At 41.2% G+C, this 24,058-nt stretch overlaps 1 protein-coding gene across 2 annotated transcripts in view; it reads left to right on the top strand.

The window, feature by feature from the left end:
- The window catches only part of TRMT61A (tRNA methyltransferase 61A), a 161,637-nt gene that overhangs the window by 95,337 nt on the left and 42,242 nt on the right, over positions 1-24,058 (top strand). For both annotated transcript variants that reach the window (XM_053697412.1, XM_053697410.1), the window contains exon 3: positions 15,198-15,464. In XM_053697412.1, coding sequence (XP_053553387.1) covers positions 15,198-15,464 — 267 coding nt within the window. The remainder of the gene's footprint in view (positions 1-15,197; positions 15,465-24,058) is intronic.

Genomic DNA, 24,058 nt, shown 5'->3' with positions numbered 1-24,058 from the left:
GTCTTTGGTCTCGGGAAGAATCTCTTCTACCGATAAACATTCTGGAACTGAGAGCGATATTCAATGCTCTCAAGGCTTGGCCTCAGCTAGCGAGGGCCAAGTTCATACGGTTTCAATCAGACAACATGACAACTGTTGCGTACATCAACCATCAGGGGGGAACAAGGAGTTCCCTAGCGATGGAAGAAGTGACCAAAATCATTCTATGGGCGGAGTCTCACTCCTGCCACCTGTCTGCTATCCACATCCCAGGAGTGGAAAATTGGCAAGCGGACTTTCTGAGTCGTCAGACATTGCATCCGGGGGAGTGGGAACTCCATCCGGAAATCTTTGCCCAAGTCACTCAGCTGTGGGGCATTCCAGACATGGATCTGATGGCCTCTCGTCAGAACTTCAAGGTTCCTTGCTACGGGTCCAGATCCAGGGATCCCAAGGCGGCTCTAGTGGATGCACTAGTAGCACCTTGGACCTTCAAACTAGCTTATGTGTTCCCGCCGTTTCCTCTCATCCCCAGGCTGGTAGCCAGGATCAATCAGGAGAGGGCGTCGGTGATCTTGATAGCTCCTGCGTGGCCACGCAGGACTTGGTATGCAGATCTGGTGAATATGTCATCGGCTCCACCTTGGAAGCTACCTTTGAGACGAGACCTTCTTGTTCAGGGTCCGTTCGAACATCCGAATCTGGTTTCACTCCAGCTGACTGCTTGGAGATTGAACGCTTGATTTTATCGAAGCGAGGGTTCTCAGATTCTGTTATCGATACTCTTGTTCAGGCCAGAAAGCCTGTAACTAGAAAGATTTACCACAAAATTTGGAAAAAATATATCTGTTGGTGTGAATCTAAAGGATTCCCTTGGGACAAGGTTAAGATTCCTAGGATTCTATCCTTCCTTCAAGAAGGATTGGAAAAGGGTTTATCTGCAAGTTCCCTGAAGGGACAGATTTCTGCCTTGTCGGTGTTACTTCACAAAAAACTGGCTGCTGTGCCAGATGTTCAAGCCTTTGTTCAGGCTCTGGTTAGAATTAAGCCTGTTTACAAACCTTTGACTCCTCCTTGGAGTCTCAATTTAGTTCTTTCAGTTCTTCAGGGGGTTCCGTTTGAACCCTTGCATTCCGTTGATATTAAGTTATTATCTTGGAAAGTTTTGTTTTTAGTTGCAATTTCTTCTGCCAGAAGAGTTTCAGAATTATCTGCTCTGCAGTGTTCTCCTCCTTATCTGGTGTTTCATGCAGATAAGGTGGTTTTACGTACTAAACCTGGTTTTCTTCCAAAAGTTGTTTCTAACAAAAACATTAACCAGGAGATTATCGTACCTTCTCTGTGTCCGAAACCAGTTTCAAAGAAGGAACGTCTGTTGCACAATTTGGATGTTGTTCGCGCTCTAAAATTCTATTTAGATGCTACAAAGGATTTTAGACAAACATCTTCCTTGTTTGTTGTTTATTCCGGTAAAAGGAGAGGTCAAAAAGCAACTTCTACCTCTCTCTCTTTTTGGATTAAAAGCATCATCAGATTGGCTTACGAGACTGCCGGACGGCAGCCTCCCGAAAGAATCACAGCTCATTCCACTAGGGCTGTGGCTTCCACATGGGCCTTCAAGAACGAGGCTTCTGTTGATCAGATATGTAGGGCAGCGACTTGGTCTTCACTGCACACTTTTACCAAATTTTACAAGTTTGATACTTTTGCTTCTTCTGAGGCTATTTTTGGGAGAAAGGTTTTGCAAGCCGTGGTGCCTTCCATTTAGGTGACCTGATTTGCTCCCTCCCTTCATCCGTGTCCTAAAGCTTTGGTATTGGTTCCCACAAGTAAGGATGACGCCGTGGACCGGACACACCGATGTTGGAGAAAACAGAATTTATGTTTACCTGATAAATTACTTTCTCCAACGGTGTGTCCGGTCCACGGCCCGCCCTGGTTTTTTTTTTTTAATCAGGTCTGATAATTTATTTTCTTTAACTACAGTCACCACGGTACCATATGGTTTCTCCTATGCAAATATTCCTCCTTAACGTCGGTCGAATGACTGGGGTAGGCGGAGCCTAGGAGGGATCATGTGACCAGCTTTGCTGGGCTCTTTGCCATTTCCTGTTGGGGAAGAGAATATCCCACAAGTAAGGATGACGCCGTGGACCGGACACACCGTTGGAGAAAGTAATTTATCAGGTAAACATAAATTCTGTTATTTCTTCATTTATATTTTTAGCTAGATGGCAGATCATTGAGGCAAAAGTTTTTCTGTTCTTCATATGGAAAGTAAATTATATTAAAGGGACATGAAACCAAAACATTTTCTTTCATGATTTAGACAGAGCATACAATTTTAAACAACTTTCCAACTTCTATTATTTAATTTGCTTCCTTCTCTTGTTATCCTTTGCTGAAAGGTTTATCTATGAAATCTCAGGAGCAGCAGAGAACCTATGTTCTAGCTGTTGATTGGTGGCTGCATATATTATTATTATTATCATCAGGTATTTGGAGAGCGCCAACAGGTTCCACAGCGCTATGAACTTGGGTGGTATATACAAAACAATTACAGGGATCAAATGGGGAGAGAGGGTCCTGCCAAGAGTTGCACTGTTGTAGTCGGCTCTTAAGAAGGTGAACTACAAACAGCTGGGCTCATAGGCTTACATGCTATGGGGTTTTAGGGGATAGCAGTGGAGATAGGAAGGTTAGTGTAGGTTGCAAGCATCCCTGAATAGTAGAGTCTTCAGGGAGCACTTGAAGCTTTTAAAACTAGGGGAGATTCTTGTTGAGCGAGGCAGAGAGTTCCATAAGATGGGAGCCAGTCTTGAGAAATCTTGTAGACGGGAATGTGAGAAGGTAACAAGAGAAGAGGAGAGTAGGAGATCATGAGCGGAGCGAAGGGGACGGGATGGAGAGTATCTGGAGACAAGGTCTGAGATGTAGGGGGGAGCAGTGCAATTGAGGGGTTTGTGTGTCAAGAATTTTGTGTTTAATCCTGGAGGCAAGAGGAAGCCAGTAAAGGGATTGGCAGAGAGGTGTGGCAGATGAAGAGCGACGTGTAAGGAAGATGAGCCTGGCAGATGCATTTATTATGGATTGTAAAGGCGGGAAAGGATGAGAGAGTGAATTAAAATCTTTGTTGTGTCTTGTGTAAGGAAATGTCTAATTTTAGTGATGTTTGTAAGGTGGAAGCGGCAGGCTTTAGCCAAGGACTGAATGTGAGGAGTGAAAGAAAGATCTGAGTCAAGTGTGACCCCAAGACATCGGGCATATGAGATTGGGGTAATGATGGGGTTGTCAACAGTTATAGAGACATGGGGGGTGGAGATTTTGGAAGAAGGGGGGGGGATAAGGAGCTCAGTTTTGGAGAGAATTAGCTTGAGGTAGTGAGAGGACATCCAAGATGAGATATGAGAGAGACAGTTAGCGACACGGGTTAGCAAGGAAGGAGATAGTTGTGGTGCAGAGAGGTAGATTTGGGTATCGTCAGCATACAAATGATAATGAAACCCGTGGGACTTTATTAAGGAACTTAGTGAGGACGTGTAGATTGAGAAGAGAAGGGGACCAAGGGCAGAGCCTTGCAGTACCCCAACAGAAAGAGGTTACGGGGCAGAGGATACCCCAAAGAAGGCTACACTAAAGGTACGGTTAGACAGATAGGAAGAGAACCAAGAGAGAGCTGTGTCACAGATGCCGAAGGATTGTAGGGTATGGAGCATGGGAGGGTGGTCGACAGTATCAAAGGCTGCAGACAGATCAAGGAGGATAAGTAGAGAGAAGTGGGCTTTTGATTTTGCTGTAAGTAGGTCATTGGTAACCTTAACAATTGCTGTCTCTGTTGAGTGAAGGGGCGAAATCCAGATTGCAATGGGTCAAGGAGGGAGTTTAATGTAAGGAAATGGGATAGACGAGCATATACTAGCTTTTCAAGAAGTTTTGAGGCAAGAGGTAGTAGTGAAATAGGGCGGTAGTTGGATGGGGAGGTTGGATCGAGAGAAGGTTTTTTGAGGATAGGTGTGACTAATGCATATTTAAGAGATGTGGGAACTATACCAGTGCTGAAGGAGAGGTTGAAGATGTGTGTAAGTATAGGGGTAAGGGTAGAAGAGAGGGAGGGGAGTAGTTGTGAGGGGATGGGGTCGAGGGGACAGGTAGTGAGGTGAGAGGATAGTATAAGGGCAGAAACTTCATCCTCTGTGTAACAGGGGCAAGTTTGATAGAGGGGGCTGATCTAATGACTTGATTTTTCTGTGAAGTTTAGTGTGAGGGGTAGAAGGAGGGAGAGTTGTAGGGAGGGAGGTGATGGTACAAGTGAGGAGGGTGGTGGTCAGAAAGAGGAAAAGGTGAGTTTTTGAAGTGCATCGATAACTAAAAATCAGATCAAAGGAGTGACCATGTTTGTGAGTGGGAGAGTCAGTCCATTGAGACAGGCCAAGAGAGGAATTGAGTTGCAGAAGTTGTTTTGCTGAGGAGGCAGAGGGATTATCAGCAGGGAGGTTGAAGTCACCAAGAATGATGGCAGGGGTATCCGAGGAAAGGAAGTAAGGTAGCCAGGCGGCAAAGTGATCTAGAAATAGAGTTGCAGAGCCAGGGGGGCGGTATATGACTGCAACGCGTATAGAGAGGGGAGAGAATAACCGATTCATGTGTTTCAAATTAAGAAAATGTGAGGGAAGAGAAGGGCTGTATTTGTTGAAAGGTACAACGAGAGGAAAGTAAAATACCAACACCACCTCCTTGTCTATTGTCAGACCTAGGAGTGTGGCTGAAGTGGAGACCCCTGTGTGACAGTGCAGCAGAGGAAGCAGTGTCTGAAGGAGAGAGCCAGGTTTCTGTGAGAGCCAGAAGATTGAGAGAGTGGGCGATAAAGAAGTCATGGATAGAAGTGAGTTTGTTGCAAACAGAGCAAGAGTTCCATAGTGCACAAGTGAAGGGGGTGGTGGTTTTAATTGCAAGAGGAATATGATTAAGGTTACCAGAGTTTTGTTTTTAAAGTCTATTAAAGGGCACACATGGGTGTGCAGGGCAGGGAAGTTGTGGGGGACGAGGATTAGGGAAGATGGTGCCAGAAGCTAGTATGAGCAAGAGGGAGAGTGACATGAGATGAGATGCGGATTTGCAGTAGTGAGACTGTTTTGGTGATGAGTTGCAAGGAGGAGAGAGAGTCTTTAGGAATGTGTGAAGTTCATGAATACAAAAGTATGGTGAGGTTAATAGATATGGGCTAATGAACAGTGCAGGTGGTGAGGGGTAAGGCGTAATTGAGTAAAGTAGTTTGTTGAACAGACAAAAGGTCGCAAAAAGGGATATTAAGATATTGTGCATTTTTTACAAAATAGACAGTGTATAAAACTCAGTATAAAAACAGAACTTGCCTTATCCCTTGTCTAATCCTTGTTGAATTCTTGTATAATTCGATGTGCCTCACTTATAAATGTTCACTTAAGAGATGCGAACAGATGATCTTACAATATTGCTACCTAAGCCTGTATTGCTACCCCTGCATTGCTTTCCCCATAGCAGTGTTAAATTTATAGGCCAGAGCATTCAGCTGAATGCAATAAATTAGGTAATGACCTGATCAAAGACAGTCAAAGGCCAATTGGGAAAATTTGATTCAGGGTGAGATAAGTTAAAAATAACAGACAATAGAATTTGGGGGAGGCTGTGGTTAAACCATTAGTGAAATGATAAATTTAGGAATTAAAACAAGTATTTGCAAGGTTTGAACATCACATAGATAAAGGCAGGATAAATACATAATTAATTATACAGAAAATTGCAAAAAGAGAGGCTTGCAATACATATGACACAAAAAACAGGGAAATTGGCAGGATTTTAATGCCGGGATCATTTCACATACCAAAGAGAGACTTGTAGTACATATGACACAAAAAACAGGGAAATTGGCAGGATTTGAATGCAGGGATCAATTCACATACCAAAGAGAGACTTGTAGTACATATGACACAAAAAACAGGGAAATTGGCAGGATTTGAATGCAGGGATCAATTCACATACCAAAGAGAGACTTGTAGTACATATGACACAAAAAACAGGAACATTGACAGGATTTGAATGCAGGGATCAATTCACATACCAAAGAGAGACTTGTACATATGACACAAAAAACAGGGACATTGGCAGGATTTGAATGCAGGGATCAATTCATATACCTGAAAGCAGAAGAGAGTCGGTTAACTCAGCATTCCTTAGCAGATGTCAATAGGCAGTTTCTTAGTTAGTAAACAGCTGTGTGGTGAGTATTGAGTATCAGTCTTGTATAATTCGATGTGCCTCAATTATAAATGTTCACTTAAGAGATGTGAACAGATAATCTTACAATATTGCTATCTAACCTACATTACTAGCCCCTGCATTGCAATATATATATATATATATATATATATATATATATATATATATATATATATATATATTGGTAAAACACACAGGTAGTATCAGCGCTAAACAGGTTAAAAATACACCATACATGTAATGTTAATCACTGTCTTTTCCATATGCTAAATATAGCCACTTTGTTATGAGAAGGTGAAGACAATCCAAAAAACTTTTGCAGCCTGTAACCCTTAAAAGCTCAGAGGTGACCCAGCAGGAAGTCTCAGCAGAAATCTATGGAAACAGAAGAAGGGAAGGGACGCACAAAGAATCCGGATCTGGGTGTAGTAGGCTCAGATTTCACAAATATCAGCTACTTAAATGCCAAATTTGTACTCACTTGTTGGAACCTCAAACTATATGAGTTATGGAAAATGCATGAAGGCTATTATCAGCCCTGATGATCTTCTTAGATTCCTTTGATATCGGAGTAAACTTTCTGTCCTGTGTACTTCACCCCTTCCACAAAAACTCTCAGGTCCTTGATTGGTGTTACCAAGCACAGCTTTATGTTGATTGTTCAGCTTTATGCTGATTGTTCTTTGTACTTTTCACAGCCAGAGCAGCTTCCCCCACATGGAGATCCTCTCTGCGCCCCTTCCCTTCTTCTGTTTCCATATATATATATATATATATATATATATATATACAGGGAGTGCAGAATTATTAGGCAAGTTGTATTTTTGAGGATTAATTTTATTATTGAACAACAACCATGTTCTCAATGAACCCAAAAAACTAATTAATATCAAAGCTGAATATTTTTGGAAGTAGTTTTTAGTTTGTTTTTAGTTTTAGCTATTTTAGGGGGATATCTGTGTGTGCAGGTGACTATTACTGTGCATAATTATTAGGCAACTTAACAAAAAACAAATATATACCCATTTCAATTATTTATTTTTACCAGTGAAACCAATATAACATCTCAACATTCACAAATATACATTTCTGACATTCAAAAACAAAATAAAAACAGAATTTATGTTTACCTGATAAATTACTTTCTCCAACGGTGTGTCCGGTCCACGGCGTCATCCTTACTTGTGGGATATTCTCTTCCCCAACAGGAAATGGCAAAGAGCCCAGCAAAGCTGGTCACATGATCCCTCCTAGGCTCCGCCTTCCCCAGTCATTCGACCGACGTAAAGGAGGAATATTTGCATAGGAGAAATCATATGATACCGTGGTGACTGTAGTTAGAGAAAATAAATCATCAGACCTGATTAAAAAACCAGGGCGGGCCGTGGACCGGACACACCGTTGGAGAAAGTAATTTATCAGGTAAACATAAATTCTGTTTTCTCCAACATAGGTGTGTCCGGTCCACTGCGTCATCCTTACTTGTGGGAACCAATACCAAAGCTTTAGGACACGGATGATGGGAGGGAGCAAATCAGGTCACCTAGATGGAAGGCACCACGGCTTGCAAAACCTTTCTCCCAAAAATAGCCTCAGAAGAAGCAAAAGTATCAAATTTGTAAAATTTTGTAAAAGTGTGCAGTGAAGACCAAGTCGCTGCCTTACATATCTGATCAACAGAAGCCTCGTTCTTAAAGGCCCATGTGGAAGCCATGGCCCTAGTGGAATGAGCTGTGATTCTTTCAGGAGGCTGCCGTCCGGCAGTCTCATAAGCCAATCTGATGATGCTTTTAAGCCAAAAAGAGAGAGAGGTAGAAGTTGCTTTTTGACCTCTCCTTTTACCAGAATAAACAACAAACAAGGAAGATGTTTGTCTGAAATCCTTTGTAGCCTCTAAATAGAATTTTAGAGCACGAACTACATCCAAATTGTGCAACAAACGTTCCTTCTTTGAAACTGGATTCGGACACAAAGAAGGCACGACTATCTCCTGGTTAATATTTTTGTTAGAAACAACTTTCGGAAGAAAACCAGGTTTAGTACGCAAAACCACCTTATCTGCATGGAACACCAGATAAGGAGGAGAACACTGCAGAGCAGATAACTCTGAAACTCTTCTAGCAGAAGAAATTGCAACCAAAAACAAAACTTTCCAAGATAATAACTTGATATCAACGGAATGTAGGGGTTCAAACGGAACCCCCTGAAGAACTGAAAGAACTAAATTGAGACTCCAAGGAGGAGTCAAAGGTTTGTAAACAGGCTTGATTCTAACCAGAGCCTGAACAAAAGCTTGAACATCTGGCACAGCCGCCAGCTTTTTGTGAAGTAAAACAGATAAAGCAGAAATCTGTCCCTTCAAAGAACTTGCAGATAATCCTTTCTCCAAACCTTCTTGAAGAAAGGATAGAATCTTAGGAATTTTTATCTTGTTCCATGGGAATCCTTTAGATTCACACCAACAGATATATTTTTTCCATATTTTATGGTAGATTTTTCTAGTTACAGGCTTTCTGGCCTGAACAAGAGTATCAATGACAGAATCTGAGAACCCTTGCTTTGATAAAATCAAGCGTTCAATCTCCAAGCAGTCAGTTGGAGTGAGGCCAGATTCGGATGTTCGAACGGACCTTGAACAAGAAGGTCCTGTCTCAAAGGTAGCTTCCATGGTGGAGCCGATGACATATATTTACCAGATCTGCATACCAAGTCCTGCGTGGCCACGCAGGAGCTATCAAGATCACCGATACCCTCTCCTGTTTGATCCTGGCTACCAGCCTGGGAATGAGAGGAAACGGTGGGAACACATAAGCTAGGTTGAAGCTCCAAGGTGCTACTAGTGCATCCACTAGAGTCGCCTTGGGATCCCTGGATCTGGACCCGTAGCAAGGAACCTTGAAGTTCTGACGAGACGCCATCAGATCCATGTCTGGAATGCCCCACAATTGAATTATTTGGGCAAAGATTTCCGGATGGAGTTCCCACTCCCCCGGATGAAATGTCTGACGACTCAGAAAATCCGCTTCCCAATTTTCCACTCCTGGGATGTGGATTGCAGACAAGTGGCAGGAGTGAGTCTCCGCCCATTGAATGATTTTGGTCACTTCTTCCATCGCCAGGGAACTCCTTGTTCCCCCCTGATGGTTGATATACGCAACAGTCGTCATGTTGTCTGATTGAAACCGTATGAATTTGGCCTTTGCTAGCTGAGGCCAAGCCTTGAGAGCATTGAATATCGCTCTCAGTTCCAGAATATTTATCGGGAGAAGAGATTCTTCCCGAGACCAAAGACCCTGAGCTTTCAGGGGTTCCCAGACCGCGCCCCAGCCCACCAGACTGGCGTCGGTCGTGACAATGACCCACTCTGGTCTGCGGAAGCTCATCCCTTGTGACAGGTTGTCCAGGGTCAGCCACCAACGGAGTGAATCTCTGGTCCTCTGATCTACTTGTATCGTCGGAGACAAGTCTGTATAATCCCCATTCCACTGACTGAGCATGCACAGTTGTAATGGTCTTAGATGAATTCGCGCAAAAGGAACTATGTCCATTGCCGCGACCATCAAACCTATTACTTCCATGCACTGCGCTATGGAAGGAAGAAGAACAGAATGAAGTACTTGACAAGAGCTTAGAAGTTTTGATTTTCTGGCCTCTGTCAGAAAAATCCTCATTTCTAAGGAGTCTATTATTGTTCCCAAGAAGGGAACTCTTGTTGACGGAGATAGAGAACTTTTTTCTACGTTCACTTTCCACCCGTGAGATCTGAGAAAGGCCAGGACAATGTCCGTATGAGCCTTTGCTTGTGGTAGGGACGACGCTTGAATCAGTATGTCGTCCAAGTAAGGTACTACTGCAATGCCCCTTGGTCTTAGCACCGCTAGAAGGGACCCTAGTACCTTTGTGAAAATTCTTGGAGCAGTGGCTAATCCGAATGGAAGTGCCACAAACTGGTAATGCTTGTCCAGAAAGGCGAACCTTAGGAACCGATGATGTTCCTTGTGGATAGGAATATGTAGATACGCATCCTTTAAATCCACCGTGGTCATGAATTGACCCTCCTGGATGGTAGGAAGAATTGTCCGAATGGTTTCCATTTTGAACGATGGAACCTTGAGAAATTTGTTTAGGATCTTGAGATCTAAGATTGGTCTGAATGTTCCCTCTTTTTTGGGAACTATGAACAGATTGGAGTAGAATCCCATCCCTTGTTCTCCTAATGGAACCGGATGAATCACTCCCATTTTTAACAGGTCTTCTACACAATGTAAGAATGCCTGTCTTTTTATGTGGTCTGAAGACAATTGAGACCTGTGGAACCTCCCCCTTGGGGGTAGCTCCTTGAATTCCAGAAGATAACCTTGGGAGACTATTTCTAGCGCCCAAAGATCCAGAACATCTCTTGCCCAAGCCTGAGCGAAGAGAGAAAGTCTGCCCCCCACCAGATCCGGTCCCGGATCGGGGGCCAACATCTCATGCTGTCTTGGTAGCAGTGGCAGGTTTCTTGGCCTGCTTACCTTTGTTCCAGCCTTGCATTGGCCTCCAGGCTGGCTTGGTTTGAGAAGTATTACCCTCTTGCTTAGAGGATGTAGAACTTGAGGCTGGTCCGTTTCTGCGAACGGGACGAAAATTTGGTTTATTTTTAGCCTTAAAAGACCTATCCTGAGGAAGGGCGTGGCCCTTACCCCCAGTGATATCTGAAATAATCTCTTTCAAGTCAGGGCCAAACAGCGTTTTCCCCTTGAAAGGTATGTTAAGCAATTTGTTCTTGGAAGACGCATCCGCTGACCAAGATTTTAGCCAAAGCGCTCTGCGCGCCACAATAGCAAACCCTGAATTTTTCGCTGCTAATCTAGCTAATTGCAAAGTGGCGTCTAAAGTAAAAGAGTTAGCCAATTTAAGATCGTGAACTCTGTCCATAATCTCCTCATAAGAGGAATCTTTATCGAGCGACTTTTCTAGTTCATCGAACCAGAAACACGCTGCTGTAGTGACAGGAACAATGCATGAAATTGGTTGTAGAAGGTAACCTTGCTGAACAAACATCTTTTTAAGCAAACCCTCTAATTTTTTATCCATAGGATCTTTGAAAGCACAACTATCTTCTATAGGGATAGTAGTGCGTTTGTTTAGAGTAGAAACCGCCCCCTCGACCTTGGGGACTGTCTGCCATAAGTCCTTTCTGGGGTCGACCATAGGAAACAATTTCTTAAATATAGGGGGAGGGACAAAAGGTATGCCGGGCCTTTCCCATTCTTTGTTTACAATGTCCGCCACCCGCTTGGGTATAGGAAAAGCTTCGGGGGGCCCCGGGACCTCTAGGAACTTGTCCATCTTACATAATTTCTCTGGAATGACCAAATTGTCACAATCATCCAGAGTAGACAACACCTCCTTAAGCAGAGCGCGGAGATGTTCCAATTTAAATTTGAATGTAATCACATCAGGTTCAGCTTGTTGAGAAATTTTCCCTGAATCTGAAATTTCTCCCTCAGACAAAACTTCCCTGGCCCCCTCAGACTGGTGTAGGGGCATGTCAGAACCATTATCATCAGCGTCCTCATGCTCTTCAGTATTTTCTAAAACAGAGCAGTCGCGCTTTCGCTGATAAGTGGGCATTTTGGCTAAAATGTTTTTGATAGAATTATCCATTACAGCCGTTAATTGTTGCATAGTAAGGAGTATTGGCGCACTAGATGTACTAGGGGCCTCCTGTGTGGGCAAGACTGGCGTAGACGAAGGAGGGGATGATGCAGTACCATGCTTACTCCCCTCACTTGAGGAATCATCTTGGGCATCATTTTCTCTAAATTGTTTGTCACATACATCACATCTATTTAAATGAGAAGGAACCTTGGCTTCCTCACATACAGAACATAGTCTATCTGATAGTTCAGACATGTTAAACAGGCATAAACTTGATAACAAAGTACAAAAAACGTTTTAAAATAAAACCGTTACTGTCACTTTAAATTTTAAACTGAACACACTTTATTACTGAATATGTGAAAAAGTTTGAAGGAATTGTTCAAAATTCACCAAAATTTCACCACAGTGTCTTAAAGCCTTAAAAGTATTGCACACCAAATTTGAAAGCTTTAACTCTTAAAATAACGGAACCGGAGCCGTTTTTATATTTAACCCCTATACAGTCCCTGGTATCTGCTTTGCTGAGACCCAACCAAGCCCAGAGGGGAATACGATACCAAATGACGCCTTCAGTAAGCTTTTTCTATGTATCTGAGCTCCTCACACATGCATCTGCATGCCTTGCTTCCCAAAAACAACTGCGCATTAGTGGCGCGAAAATGAGGCTCTGCCTATGATTAGAGAAGGCCCCCAGTGAAAAAGGTGTCCAATACAGTGCCTGCCGTTTCTTTAACATAATTCCCAAGAATAAAATAACTCCTCAAAGCTATAAACTATTAAAAATGCTTATAAATCAATCGTTTTAGCCCAGAAAAATGTCTACCAGTCTTTAAAGCCCTTGTGAAGCCCTTTATTCTTATTTAATAAAAATGGCTTACCGGATCCCATAGGGAAAATGACAGCTTCCAGCATTACCAAGTCTTGTTAGAAATGTGTCATACCTCAAGCAGCAAAAGTCTGCTCACTGTTTCCCCCAACTGAAGTTAATTCCTCTCAACAGTCCTGTGTGGAAACAGCCATCGATTTTAGTAACGGTTGCTAAAATCATTTTCCTCTTACAAACAGAAATCTTCATCTCTTTTCTGTTTCAGAGTAAATAGTACATACCAGCACTATTTTAAAATAACAAACTCTTGATTGAAGAATAAAAACTACATTTAAACACCAAAAAACTCTAAGCCATCTCCGTGGAGATGTTGCCTGTGCAACGGCAAAGAGAATGACTGGGGAAGGCGGAGCCTAGGAGGGATCATGTGACCAGCTTTGCTGGGCTCTTTGCCATTTCCTGTTGGGGAAGAGAATATCCCACAAGTAAGGATGACGCCGTGGACCGGACACACCTATGTTGGAGAAAACAAATCAGTGACCAATATAGCCACCTTTCTTTGCAAGGACACTCAAAAGCCTGCCATCCATGGATTCTGTCAGTGTTTTGATCTGTTCACCATCAACATTGCGTGCAGCAGCAACCACAGCCTCCCAGACACTGTTCAGAGAGGTGTACTGTTTTCCCTCCTTGTAAATCTCACGTTTGATGATGGACCACAGGTTCTCAATGGGGTTCAGATCAGGTGAACAAGGAGGCCATGTCATTAGATTTTCATCTTTTATACCCTTTCTTGCCAGCCACGCTGTTGAGTACTTGGACGCGTGTGATGGAGCATTGTCCTGCATGAAAATCATGTTTTTCTTGAAGGATGCAGACTTCTTCCTGTACCACTGCTTGAAGAAGGTGTCTTCCAGAAACTGGCAGTAGGACTGGGAGTTGAGCTTGACTCCATCCTCAACCCGAAAAGGCCCCAAAAGCTCATCTTTGATGATACCAGCCCAAACCAGTACCCCACCTCCACCTTGCTGGCGTCTGAGTCGGACTGGAGCTCTCTGCCCTTTACCAATCCAGCCACGGGCCCATCCATCTGGCCCATCAAGATTCACTCTCATTTCATCAGTCCATAAAACCTTAGAAAAATCAGTCTTGAGATATTTCTTGGCCCAGTCTTGACGTTTCAGCTTGTGTGTCTTGTTCAGTGGTGGTCGTCTTTCAGACTTTCTTACCTTGGCCATGTCTCTGAGTATTGCACACCTTGCGCTTTTGGGCACTCCAGTGATGTTGCAGCTCTGAAATATTGCCAAACTGGTGGCAAGTGGCATCTTGGCAGCTGCACGCTTGACTTTTCTCAGTTCATGGGCAGTTATTTTGCGCCTTGGTTTTTCCACACGCTTCTTGCGACCCTGTTGACTATTTTGAATGAAACGCTTGATTGTTCGATGATCACGCTTCAGAAGCTTTGCAATTTTAAGAGTGCTGCCTCCCTCTGCAAGATATCTCACTATTTTTGACTTTTCTGAGCCTGTCAAGTCCTTCTTTTGACCCATTTTGCCAAAGGAAAGGAAGTTGCCTAATAATTATGCACACCTGATATAGGGTGTTGATGTCATTAGACCACACCCCTTCTCATTACAGAGATGCACATCATATTATATGCTTAATTGGTAGTAGGCTTTCGAGCCTATACAGCTTGGAGTAAGACAACATGCATAAAGAGGATGATGTGGTCAAAATACTCATTTGCCTAATAATTCTGCACTCCCTGTATATATATGTCTCAATTGTGATTGGCTTATCCATGTGTTCAGTTAGACACCAGTAGTGCCTTGTTGTTTCTTCAACAAATGATAACAAGAGAATTAAGCAAATTAGATAATAGAAGTAAATTAAAAAGCTATTTAAAATTGTATTCTCTACCTAAATCATAAATGAAAAATGTTGGGTTTAATGTCCCTTTAAGTCAATACAGCCCCAGCATGCTGTAGCAAGGCAATGTTACATCGATGTCTTATGCATGTGCATATGCGCAGGCACTGATTGGTAGATATGTTCCATGTATCAGTGCCTTTGTTAGTGCCTAGATTGGCGCTATGCTTGACCACCATAAAGTTACATGAAAGTTGAAATGCTTTGTATGAATCATGAAAGTTTCATTTAAAGGGGCTTTGAAATGTATTTAGTTCTGTATCAAATTTACTCTGTTCTCTTGGCATCCTTGGTTACAAAGCACACCCTCAGAAAGCACAATTTCTTAGGCACTAGCTTCTGCTGAGCATGTGTATGAGTTCAGTGTATACGTATATGAGTCTGCAATTTGCTGATCGCTGTCACATGATACAGGGGTTAGGGAAATAGAATGACATTTTTTAAATTTGATTGAAAATGTTTTCTATTATGCATTTGTTGAAGATAAAATTCTTCTGTATTTAATTGTCCTTTAACTGTCTTTACCAGTTTGCAAATATGTGACATGAATCTTTTTCTTTAGGCACAGGAAGCGGCTCGCTTTCTCACGCCATTATCCGTTCAGTTGCTCCTACAGGACATCTCTACACTGTAGAATTCCACCAGCAGAGGGCGGAAAAGGCAATGGAGGAATTCCGCCAGCACAAAGTAGACCATTTGGTGACGGTAAAGAATCAAGATGTGTGTAAGAACGGTTTTGGTGTGTCCCATGTTGCCGATGCCGTGTTCCTGGATATTCCATCTCCTTGGGAAGCTATCAGCCATGCAAAAGAAGCATTAAAACATGAAGGTACGTCTGAATGTGACATTGAATTGTCATCTTATTACAATGAAAGCAGGTTACTCAGAAAAGGCACATCCTAGTGTAATGTGCTCTAATGCGAGTCATTTATTATTAAACAAATGCTTGGTTTTGACAAAGAAACAAAAAACAGCATTTTTTTAATGCGTTTGTTATATTGACATTTCTTGGTTTTGAGAGCTTATTATATATATTATATATCACAACAGGGGTCTTAAAGGGATTATTATTAAAGGGATTATGATTCGGATAGAGCATACATTTTTAAATAACTTTCCAATTTACGTCATTTGCTTAATTCTCTTGGGATCCTTTTATTGAAGGGGCAGCAATGCACTACTGAGAGGTAGCTGAACACATCAGTAAGCCAATGAAAAGGCATATATGTTCAACCACCTAGCTAGCTCCCAGCCTGAGCCTACTTAGCTATGCTTTTCAACAAAGGATACCAAGAAGACTAAGCAAATTATATAGTATAAGTAAATGGGATAGTTGTTTAAAATTGTATTCTCTATCTGAATCATGAAAAATTGGGTTTCATGTCCCTTTTAATATATTTATTTCCAATTGAGGAGCCAGCATTAATATTGAGGAGTCAAATTGCAGCATTATATTAAAAAAACATACTCAACATATGAATAAACAAAAAGCTTCAGCAGCAAATGAGATTATAGTTCGAACATCCTGGCAATAATGTCAGCATTACCAGGGGAACTCGCACATGAGTAATCTAATGTTTCACTTTAATAGGTTCTATCTGCTGAAAATGGAAAATCATTTTACTATTTCATGCAATGGTTTAAATAGAGAGAATGATAATAAAACAAAACTGACAAAGGCAAAGACTTGTGTTATGTGAAGAAAATGTTTAAAAAAATCAAAGCAAAAAAACTTGCCTTGTTTAAAAGTGTTTTACCAAAATCAAAAAGAATAAAAAAAATCCATATTGAAAGCTAAGTTTGGTTTAGTACAAAACAACATAACTTTATTGCCTTTCTTCTTTACATTCATTTAAAGTGGATCACTAGCTAATACCTCCCGTGTCTATGGAGCGACTTTAAACTCAGAAGGTCATTTCCCATATCTAATTAAAGGAACAGTCTAGTCAAAATTTTAACATTTATGATTTAGATAGGGCATGCCATTTTAAACAACTTTCCAATTTACTTTTATCATCAAATTTGCTTTGTTCTCTTGGTATTCTTAGTTGAAAGCTAAACCTAGGTCGGCTCATATGTTAATGTCTAAGCCCTTGAAGGCCTCTTCTTATCTTAGTGCATTATACAGTTTTTGACAGCTAGATGGTGTTAGTTCATGTGTGCCATATAGATAACATTGTGCTCTATCCGGTGGACTTACCTAGGAGTCAGCACTGATTGGCTAAAATGCTTTTCTTGTAATTTAAAGGGACATTCTAATTCCAATAGATTGCATGCATCTAATTTATATGCAGTTTTTGTATTACTCGCTCTAGCTAACTATAAATTTACCCCCCACATAAGCTTGTAGGGGTTGCAGCTCCCGAATAGGAAACACAGCTGGTGATTAGCAACTATTTGTGATTGCCACTTGTGATTGGCTCACTGCCTGTGTTCTGCTCAGCTCCCAGCAGGACTTTAACCCTGCAAATTGATTAATCACATAGGTAAACGCACACAAGCTATTCCAGTCTTTCCTGGTTTGTTTCTTCTTCTCCCTAATATCAGAAAAGCAGAAGTGGCCATTTTCCCCCTGTTTGGTTAATAAAGTGATCACAAGCTGTGATTGATAACTGCCGACAAGATTCTGTCTCTATTTTCCACAATGGCCCCCTGAACTACTGATAATGGATGCTGATCACTGAAATCTGAGTCCTTGTGTGTGTTTTGCATTTGGATAGAATAGTGTTTATAAGTGTTAAACAATCTGAATGCTGTTTGCTGTTAATCCCTTTATCATCCATTCCCTAGTTTTGGATAACCAACACTGTTATATTAATAAACTTTTTACCTATGTGGTTATCGCAGTGGTTTTTTTAAAACTTGCATTTCAGCCAATTAGTGCTGGTTCATGCATAACTCCACGGGAATGAGCACAATGTTATCTATATGGTGCACATGAACTAGCAGTGCATGGCTGTGAAAAGCACTGAGATAAGAGGCGGCTTGTAGGGGCTTAGAAACAGGCAGAGGTTTAGAGGTTATAAAGTATATTAATATAACAATGTTTGTTGTGCAAAGCTGGGAAATGGTAGTAAAGGCGTTATCTATATTTTTAAATAATAAACAGTAGACTGACCCTTTTATGTTTTTAAAACTTTTAGTATTTTAATACTGCAGGAAATGAATTTCCATAAAAAGAACAGCTACATGAAACTGCACAGACCGATTATTGCCTTTGCCAGAGACTCTAGATACTGTAAAATGTAGTTCTTCAAAACCCGATTTTTGGGACTGCACATTATGATAGAAATATACGATAGTTTAAGAAGATGAAATTACAATCGGGAAAATAAGAGTATGAATAAAAACAAACACTTTACAAGCGTGATTGGGATTTTAGTTTTCTGCTGGTCTAGTTAGAGCTGCACGTGATATTGTGTAAATGTCTATTAAATACATATGTAAATCTCTGTCCCGCTAACTACCGAGGGACGATACAATAGCGGTGCAGGTATCTTGTTCATTCAATGTCTATACATCCCTTGAGAAAGTCTGCCCGTGAGCAGAAGAAACGCGTAGGGTGCTAGTATCTGCAAGAAAAATAAGACTGTTTTTAATTGTGTGAAGATTGCCACAATACAGCCACGAGAAGGGGAGTAATTCCAGGTGCTGCGGGTCGGCATAAGTGTGGGATTCTCTCTGTTACGCATAATAGGCATTTCCATCAAGCCAGTGGGCTACGTGCATCTTTATCTCTGAATAAACGCTGCTGTGAATCGGATGCGCTGTGTTTCTTCTCTTCCTCATTTATACATGACCTATCCTGTTACTGCAAATTGAAAAGCAGTTCCTCAGAGGTGGCAGAGATATATCACCCAGAACTCTTGCGCGAGCAGGGGGCGAGATTGTACAAGTAGCCGAGTGATGCTGCATTTGGGCGATTATGGGCGAACAGGTTCTCGCCTTGCACCTGCAGTTTGATAAATTTCCCTGTATGTGTATATCTTTAATATCACTTTAATTCAAAATAAAAACTTTATTCTATAGAGAAAAGTAACTGTTTTCATATTCCAACACTGATTGAATATACTTTGAAGACTTTTGGCTGATGAAATGACAGCTGTCTGTAGCTGCTACCCAATCATTGGTCTGCACAAGTTCTCTGGGAGCTGCATATCCTGCCCGATACTTAGGCTGCAGTGTAGCACATTGTCAGCATCGGAGAACAGCAGGACGGCATCTCTTAGGGTGTCTATCCAGGCAAGATGAAAGGGCAGTGACTACACTCACACAGTCATTTAACAGGGAAATATGAATCAGACAGAGAACCATCTGCTTCCTGAAATCCGAGTAGGAACATTTAGAAGACTTTATGTAACAATAATAATATTTTTGACTCTGCAGTGAACCTAGAAAATAGCAGATGGGAACAAAAAATAGATATAGTAATCTGTACACCAAAACTCAAGGGATTTGTTCAGAGCCAAAATTACCAGAACTGATTTATATTTATATTTTTTAAATACTTATTTTTTTTATCAAAGGAAAAACATTAGTGATTCAGACAGAGCACATCATTTTAATAACCTTTTCTAATTTACCTCTGTTGTTAAATTTACTTTCTTTTCTTTGAATCCATTGTTGAAGAGAAAACCTAGGTAGACTCACAGGAACTCAGACGCATGCACATGTCTAGCACTCTATGACAGCAGTGTTTGCCACAATATTTTTAGTGATGTTTGCAGACACTGCTGCCTAGGGTTGCCACCTCAGCCATGTTTTCCTGGACACTTATGAGTTACACATGCTGCAGGGTAAACAGGGGGGAACATGTATTGTGTTTCTGGACAGCACTATTTATATTCCTCCATGCACACCCTGCAGCATGTGTAACTTATAAGTGTTCTGTATTTTAAGGGACAGGTGGCAACCCTACTGCTGCCATAGAGTGCTAAATATGTGTGCATGTACCTGATATTGTAACTACAGCAACAGTGAAATAATCAGCTGATCAGTAACCATGGTTACTAACCTGTTCACACCCATCAGCTGATTATTTCACTTTTGCGCTATTTCGGATATCCTTAAAATCTGGCCTGTTAGAGCTCCTTGAGGACTGAAGGTGAGAAACACTAGTCTAGAGAGTCAGTTCTATTGTATTCTTCTTCTGATGACAGAATCATAGATATACAGTTGTGGATTTCCTTTAACCCTGGGTAACTACTTGCTTTCACCACATCATAACTTATTAAAGGGAAAGTAAAGTCAGAATGAAGCTTTCATGTGTCAGGGCATGTAATTATATAAAAAAAAGCTTTCCAATTTACTTATATTATCAAATTTGCTTCATTATTTTGGTATCCTTTGTTGAAGTATGGGCTGTTCTGGGTGAGTGCAATTCTACTTATTTAATGTCCTTTAGGGGCCCGTATCTAATCTACCCTTTTATTGTACTCTCTTCTCTTCAACATTTTTCCTTCAGAATTTAGATAGAGCAGGCAATTTTAAGCATCTTTATAATTTACTTCTATAATCAAATTTTCTTGTTCTCTTTGTATCTTTTGTTTAAAAAAGTTCAGGAGTTGGAGCTCTATATGGCAGCGGTTTTGCTAGAATGTTATCCATTTGCAAGAGCACTAGGTGGCAGCACTATTTCCTGCCAAGTAGTGCTCCAGATGCCTACCTAGGTATCTCTTCAACACAGAATATCATGGGAATGAAGCAAATTTGATTGAAGTAAATTGGAAAACATTTTTAAATTGTATGCTCTGTCTGAATCACAAAAAAATTATTTGGGTTTCATATCCCTTTAAAGGGATAGTAAAGTCCAAATTAAACTTTCATGATTTAGATAGGGCATGTGATTTTAAACAACTTTCTAATTTATTTTTATAGTCAAATTTGCTTTGTTCTCTTGGTATTCTTAGTTGAAAGCTAAACCTAGGGAGGCTTGTATGCTAATTCTAAGACCTTGAAGGCTGCCTCTTTTCTGAATGCATTTGACAGTTTTTCACAGCTAGAGGGCGGGTGTGTTTCATATATAAAATAAAAAGAATCCCAAGAGAACAAACAAAATAAAATAATATTAATAAATTGGAAAACTGTTTAAACCAATGTGCTATCTAAATCTCGAAAGTTTAAAATTTTGATTTTACTATCCCTTTAACCTAATTCAGTATGGAAAATAAGGGTGCTCAGCACTCTTAAAGAGACAACATTCTCCATCATCAAAGTGACACCTATGTAAATTGATAGACAGATCATCACTCACATATCCAGTATATTGATCTGCATACTCTCCTTTAACAAGGACATGCTTCCAGTGTACAAGCTGGCATCCAAAATAAGGCTGCCTACGCGCGTTTCACCTCCATTGGCAGAATCACAGGGCTTTGTCATATTTATACTTCTTTAAAAGTGTTGAGCTCCCTTACTTTCTATACCAAGATTAATATATCTCTGGTATCTATATTCTGGTATATGATTATTATGAAAACAATTTAAGGGACTGCACTGCTATAGAGACTTATTGAAATATTCCTCTAAATATTTTGGGCTGCTACTTTTTACATTGGTAATATTTATTAACAACCTTCTGAACTCTGTTTGGAATAAAATAGTTTGAGATAGCAGTGAATATTCTTATACAACTAAGATGTTTCTTCCATTTGGGGAGAGTAGATATTGCACAATAAAACAAGGTTACCCTGTAAGGTAACTTAACCTAATGCTTTTCCTTCCCCCATCGGCAGATTTTTTTTTGCTTTCTGAGATGAGATTTTTTTAAGTGAAATTTTCTGCAGGTCGTTTTTAAATGAAATGACATTTTAAATTAGGCAGTTACATTAAAGCACCAATTCAAATGCAATGTGTTGATTAACTGGATAATAAAGCATTTTCTCTTACATGGTGTATCCAGTCCACGGATTCATCCTTACTTGTGGGATATTCTAAATCCCTACAGGAAGTGGCAAAGAGAGTACACAGCAGAGCTGTCCATATAGCTCCCCTCAGGCTCCGCCCCCCCAGTCATTCTCTTTGCCGCTCTAACAAGTAGCATCTCCACGGGAGGGTAAAGAGTATGTGGTGTTAGATTTGTAGTTTTTATTTCTTCAATCAAGAGTTTGTTATTTTAAAATAGTGCCGGTTTGTACTATTTACTCTGAGGCAGAAAGTGATGAAGATTTCTGCTGAGGGGAAAAAGATTTTAGCATGTTGTAACTAAAATCCATTGCTGTTCCCACACAGGACTGTTGAGTACCGGAGAACTTCAGTTGGGGGGGAACAGTTTGCAGGCTTAACTGCTTAAGGTATGCTCAGTCACTTTTTTTCTAACAAGACTTGGTAATGCTAGAAGACTGACAGAAATCCCCATGTGGGAAGGTAAGCCATATTCTCAGACTCAGTATAGAAGGATGGCTTAGTTAAAAGGGCTTAAATCACTGGTGGACACTGTTATGGGGAAAATCGATTATTTTTTTATATAATCTGATGTTTGCACAAGTGTTTATCATGTTTGGAACACTTTATAGGGGTTTTTTACGCCTGGCATAATTTTAGACACCTAAATTGACTCAGGAAGGCCCCACAACTCCGGAGTGAAGAGGGAGGGGGCCTAATTTTCGCGCCTCAGTTGCGCAGTTGTTTTGCAAGTCAGCTTCATGCAGCTTCACATGTAGAGTCCAGAGATTGCAGAAGGACTTCAGGGAGGCTTGTTTTCGTTCCAAAACTAATCCCCAAGGAAGGTAGGGCCACAGCAGAGACTGTGGCATCGTACTGTAGTGTGTTAAACCGGTGGCAGCTTCAATTTGCCCCGGTTTGGGCAATAAGGGGTTAATTGGCTTGAAACTTGGTTTGCAATCAAAGCATTAGGATCATATGGTGTAAATTTCATAAAGATCGGATGTTTTTTTGAGATTTGGTAAAAAAGTGGGTGCTTTTTATTATTAAAAGGCACAGTAACGTTTTTTCAAAAAGTGTATTTTTTTGTATTTAAGTGCTATCTAAGTCTGTCTAACATGTCTGAGCCTACAGATAGACCTTGTTCTATGTGTTTGAAAGCCATGGCGGTACCACCATTGCATTTGTGTTTAAAGTGTGCTAAGGTATCTAAACATTTTAATGACCATGCAGTGACACTTAAAAATGTAGCCCAAGATGATTCTTTAACGGAAGGTAATGAGGATAGTCCTCCTTCCTCTCCCCATGTGTCTACACCAGTTACACCCGCGCAAGCGTTGCCTAGTACCTCTAGCGCATTGTGCCCTATTACATTACAACAATTAGCAGCAGTCATGGATAATTCCCTTGCGGCATTTCTATCCAAACTGCCAGTTTTTCCAAAAAAGCGTGATAGCTCAGTTTTAAGAATGGAGGATGAGCAATCAGAAGCTTTGGATGATTTATCTGTAGTACCCTCACAACACTCTGAAGTGGCAGTGAGGGATGGTCTGTCCGAGGGTGAAATTTCTGACACAGGAAAAATTTCACAGCGGGCAGAGTCAGATTCATTAGCGTTTAAATTTAAGCTGGAACACCTCCGCGTCCTGCTTAAGGAGGTTTTAGCTACGCTAGATGATTGTGACCCCATGGTGGTCCCAGAAAAATTGTGTAAAATGGACAGATTTTTAGAGGTCCCGGTATACACTGATGCGTTTCCGATCCCAAAGAGGGTGGCGGATATTGTGACTAAGGAGTGGGAGAGACCAGGTGTACCCTTTTTCCCCCCCCCCCCCCATCTTTAAGAAAATGTTCCCCATAAATGACCCCAGGCGGGACGCGTGGCAGACGGTCCCTAAGGTGGAGGGAGCAGTTTCAACACTTGCTAAGCGTACAACTATACCAATAGAAGACAGTTGTGCTTTTAAAGACCCTATGGATAAAAAATTAGAAGGTTTGCTGAAGAAAATGTTTGTTCAGCAAGGTTTCCTTCTCCAGCCAATTGCCTGCATTATTCCTGTAACTACTGCAGCGGCTTTTTGGTTTGAGGTGCTTGAGGAGTCGCTCCAGAGGGAGACTTCATATGACGAAGTCATGGATAGAATTCACGCTTTAAAGCTGGCTAATTCTTTTATCACTGATGCCGCTTTCCAATTAGCTAAGTTAGCGGCGAAAAATTCAGGTTTTGCCATTATGGCGCGAAGAGTGCTTTGGCTCAAATCATGGTCGGCTGACGTGTCGTCCAAAACAAAATTACTAAACATTCCTTTCAAGGGAAAGACCCTTTTTGGTCCTGAGTTGAAAGAAATTATCGCGGATATCACTGGGGGGAAGGGTCATGCCCTCCCGTAGGATAGACCGTTTAAGGCCAAAAACAAGGCTAATTTTCGCTCCTTTCACAACTTCAGGAGCGGACCTGCTTCAACCTCTGCTGCCGCTAAGCAAGAGGGTAACGCTTCCCAGCCTAAAGCAACCTGGAAACCCTTGCAGGGCTGGAATAAG

Source organism: Bombina bombina, chromosome 1, assembly GCF_027579735.1.
Source record: "Bombina bombina isolate aBomBom1 chromosome 1, aBomBom1.pri, whole genome shotgun sequence".
Taxonomy (NCBI): Eukaryota; Metazoa; Chordata; class Amphibia; order Anura; family Bombinatoridae; genus Bombina; species Bombina bombina.
Note: the sequence above shows the minus strand (reverse complement) of the source record. Positions and strands in the feature narration are given on the sequence as shown.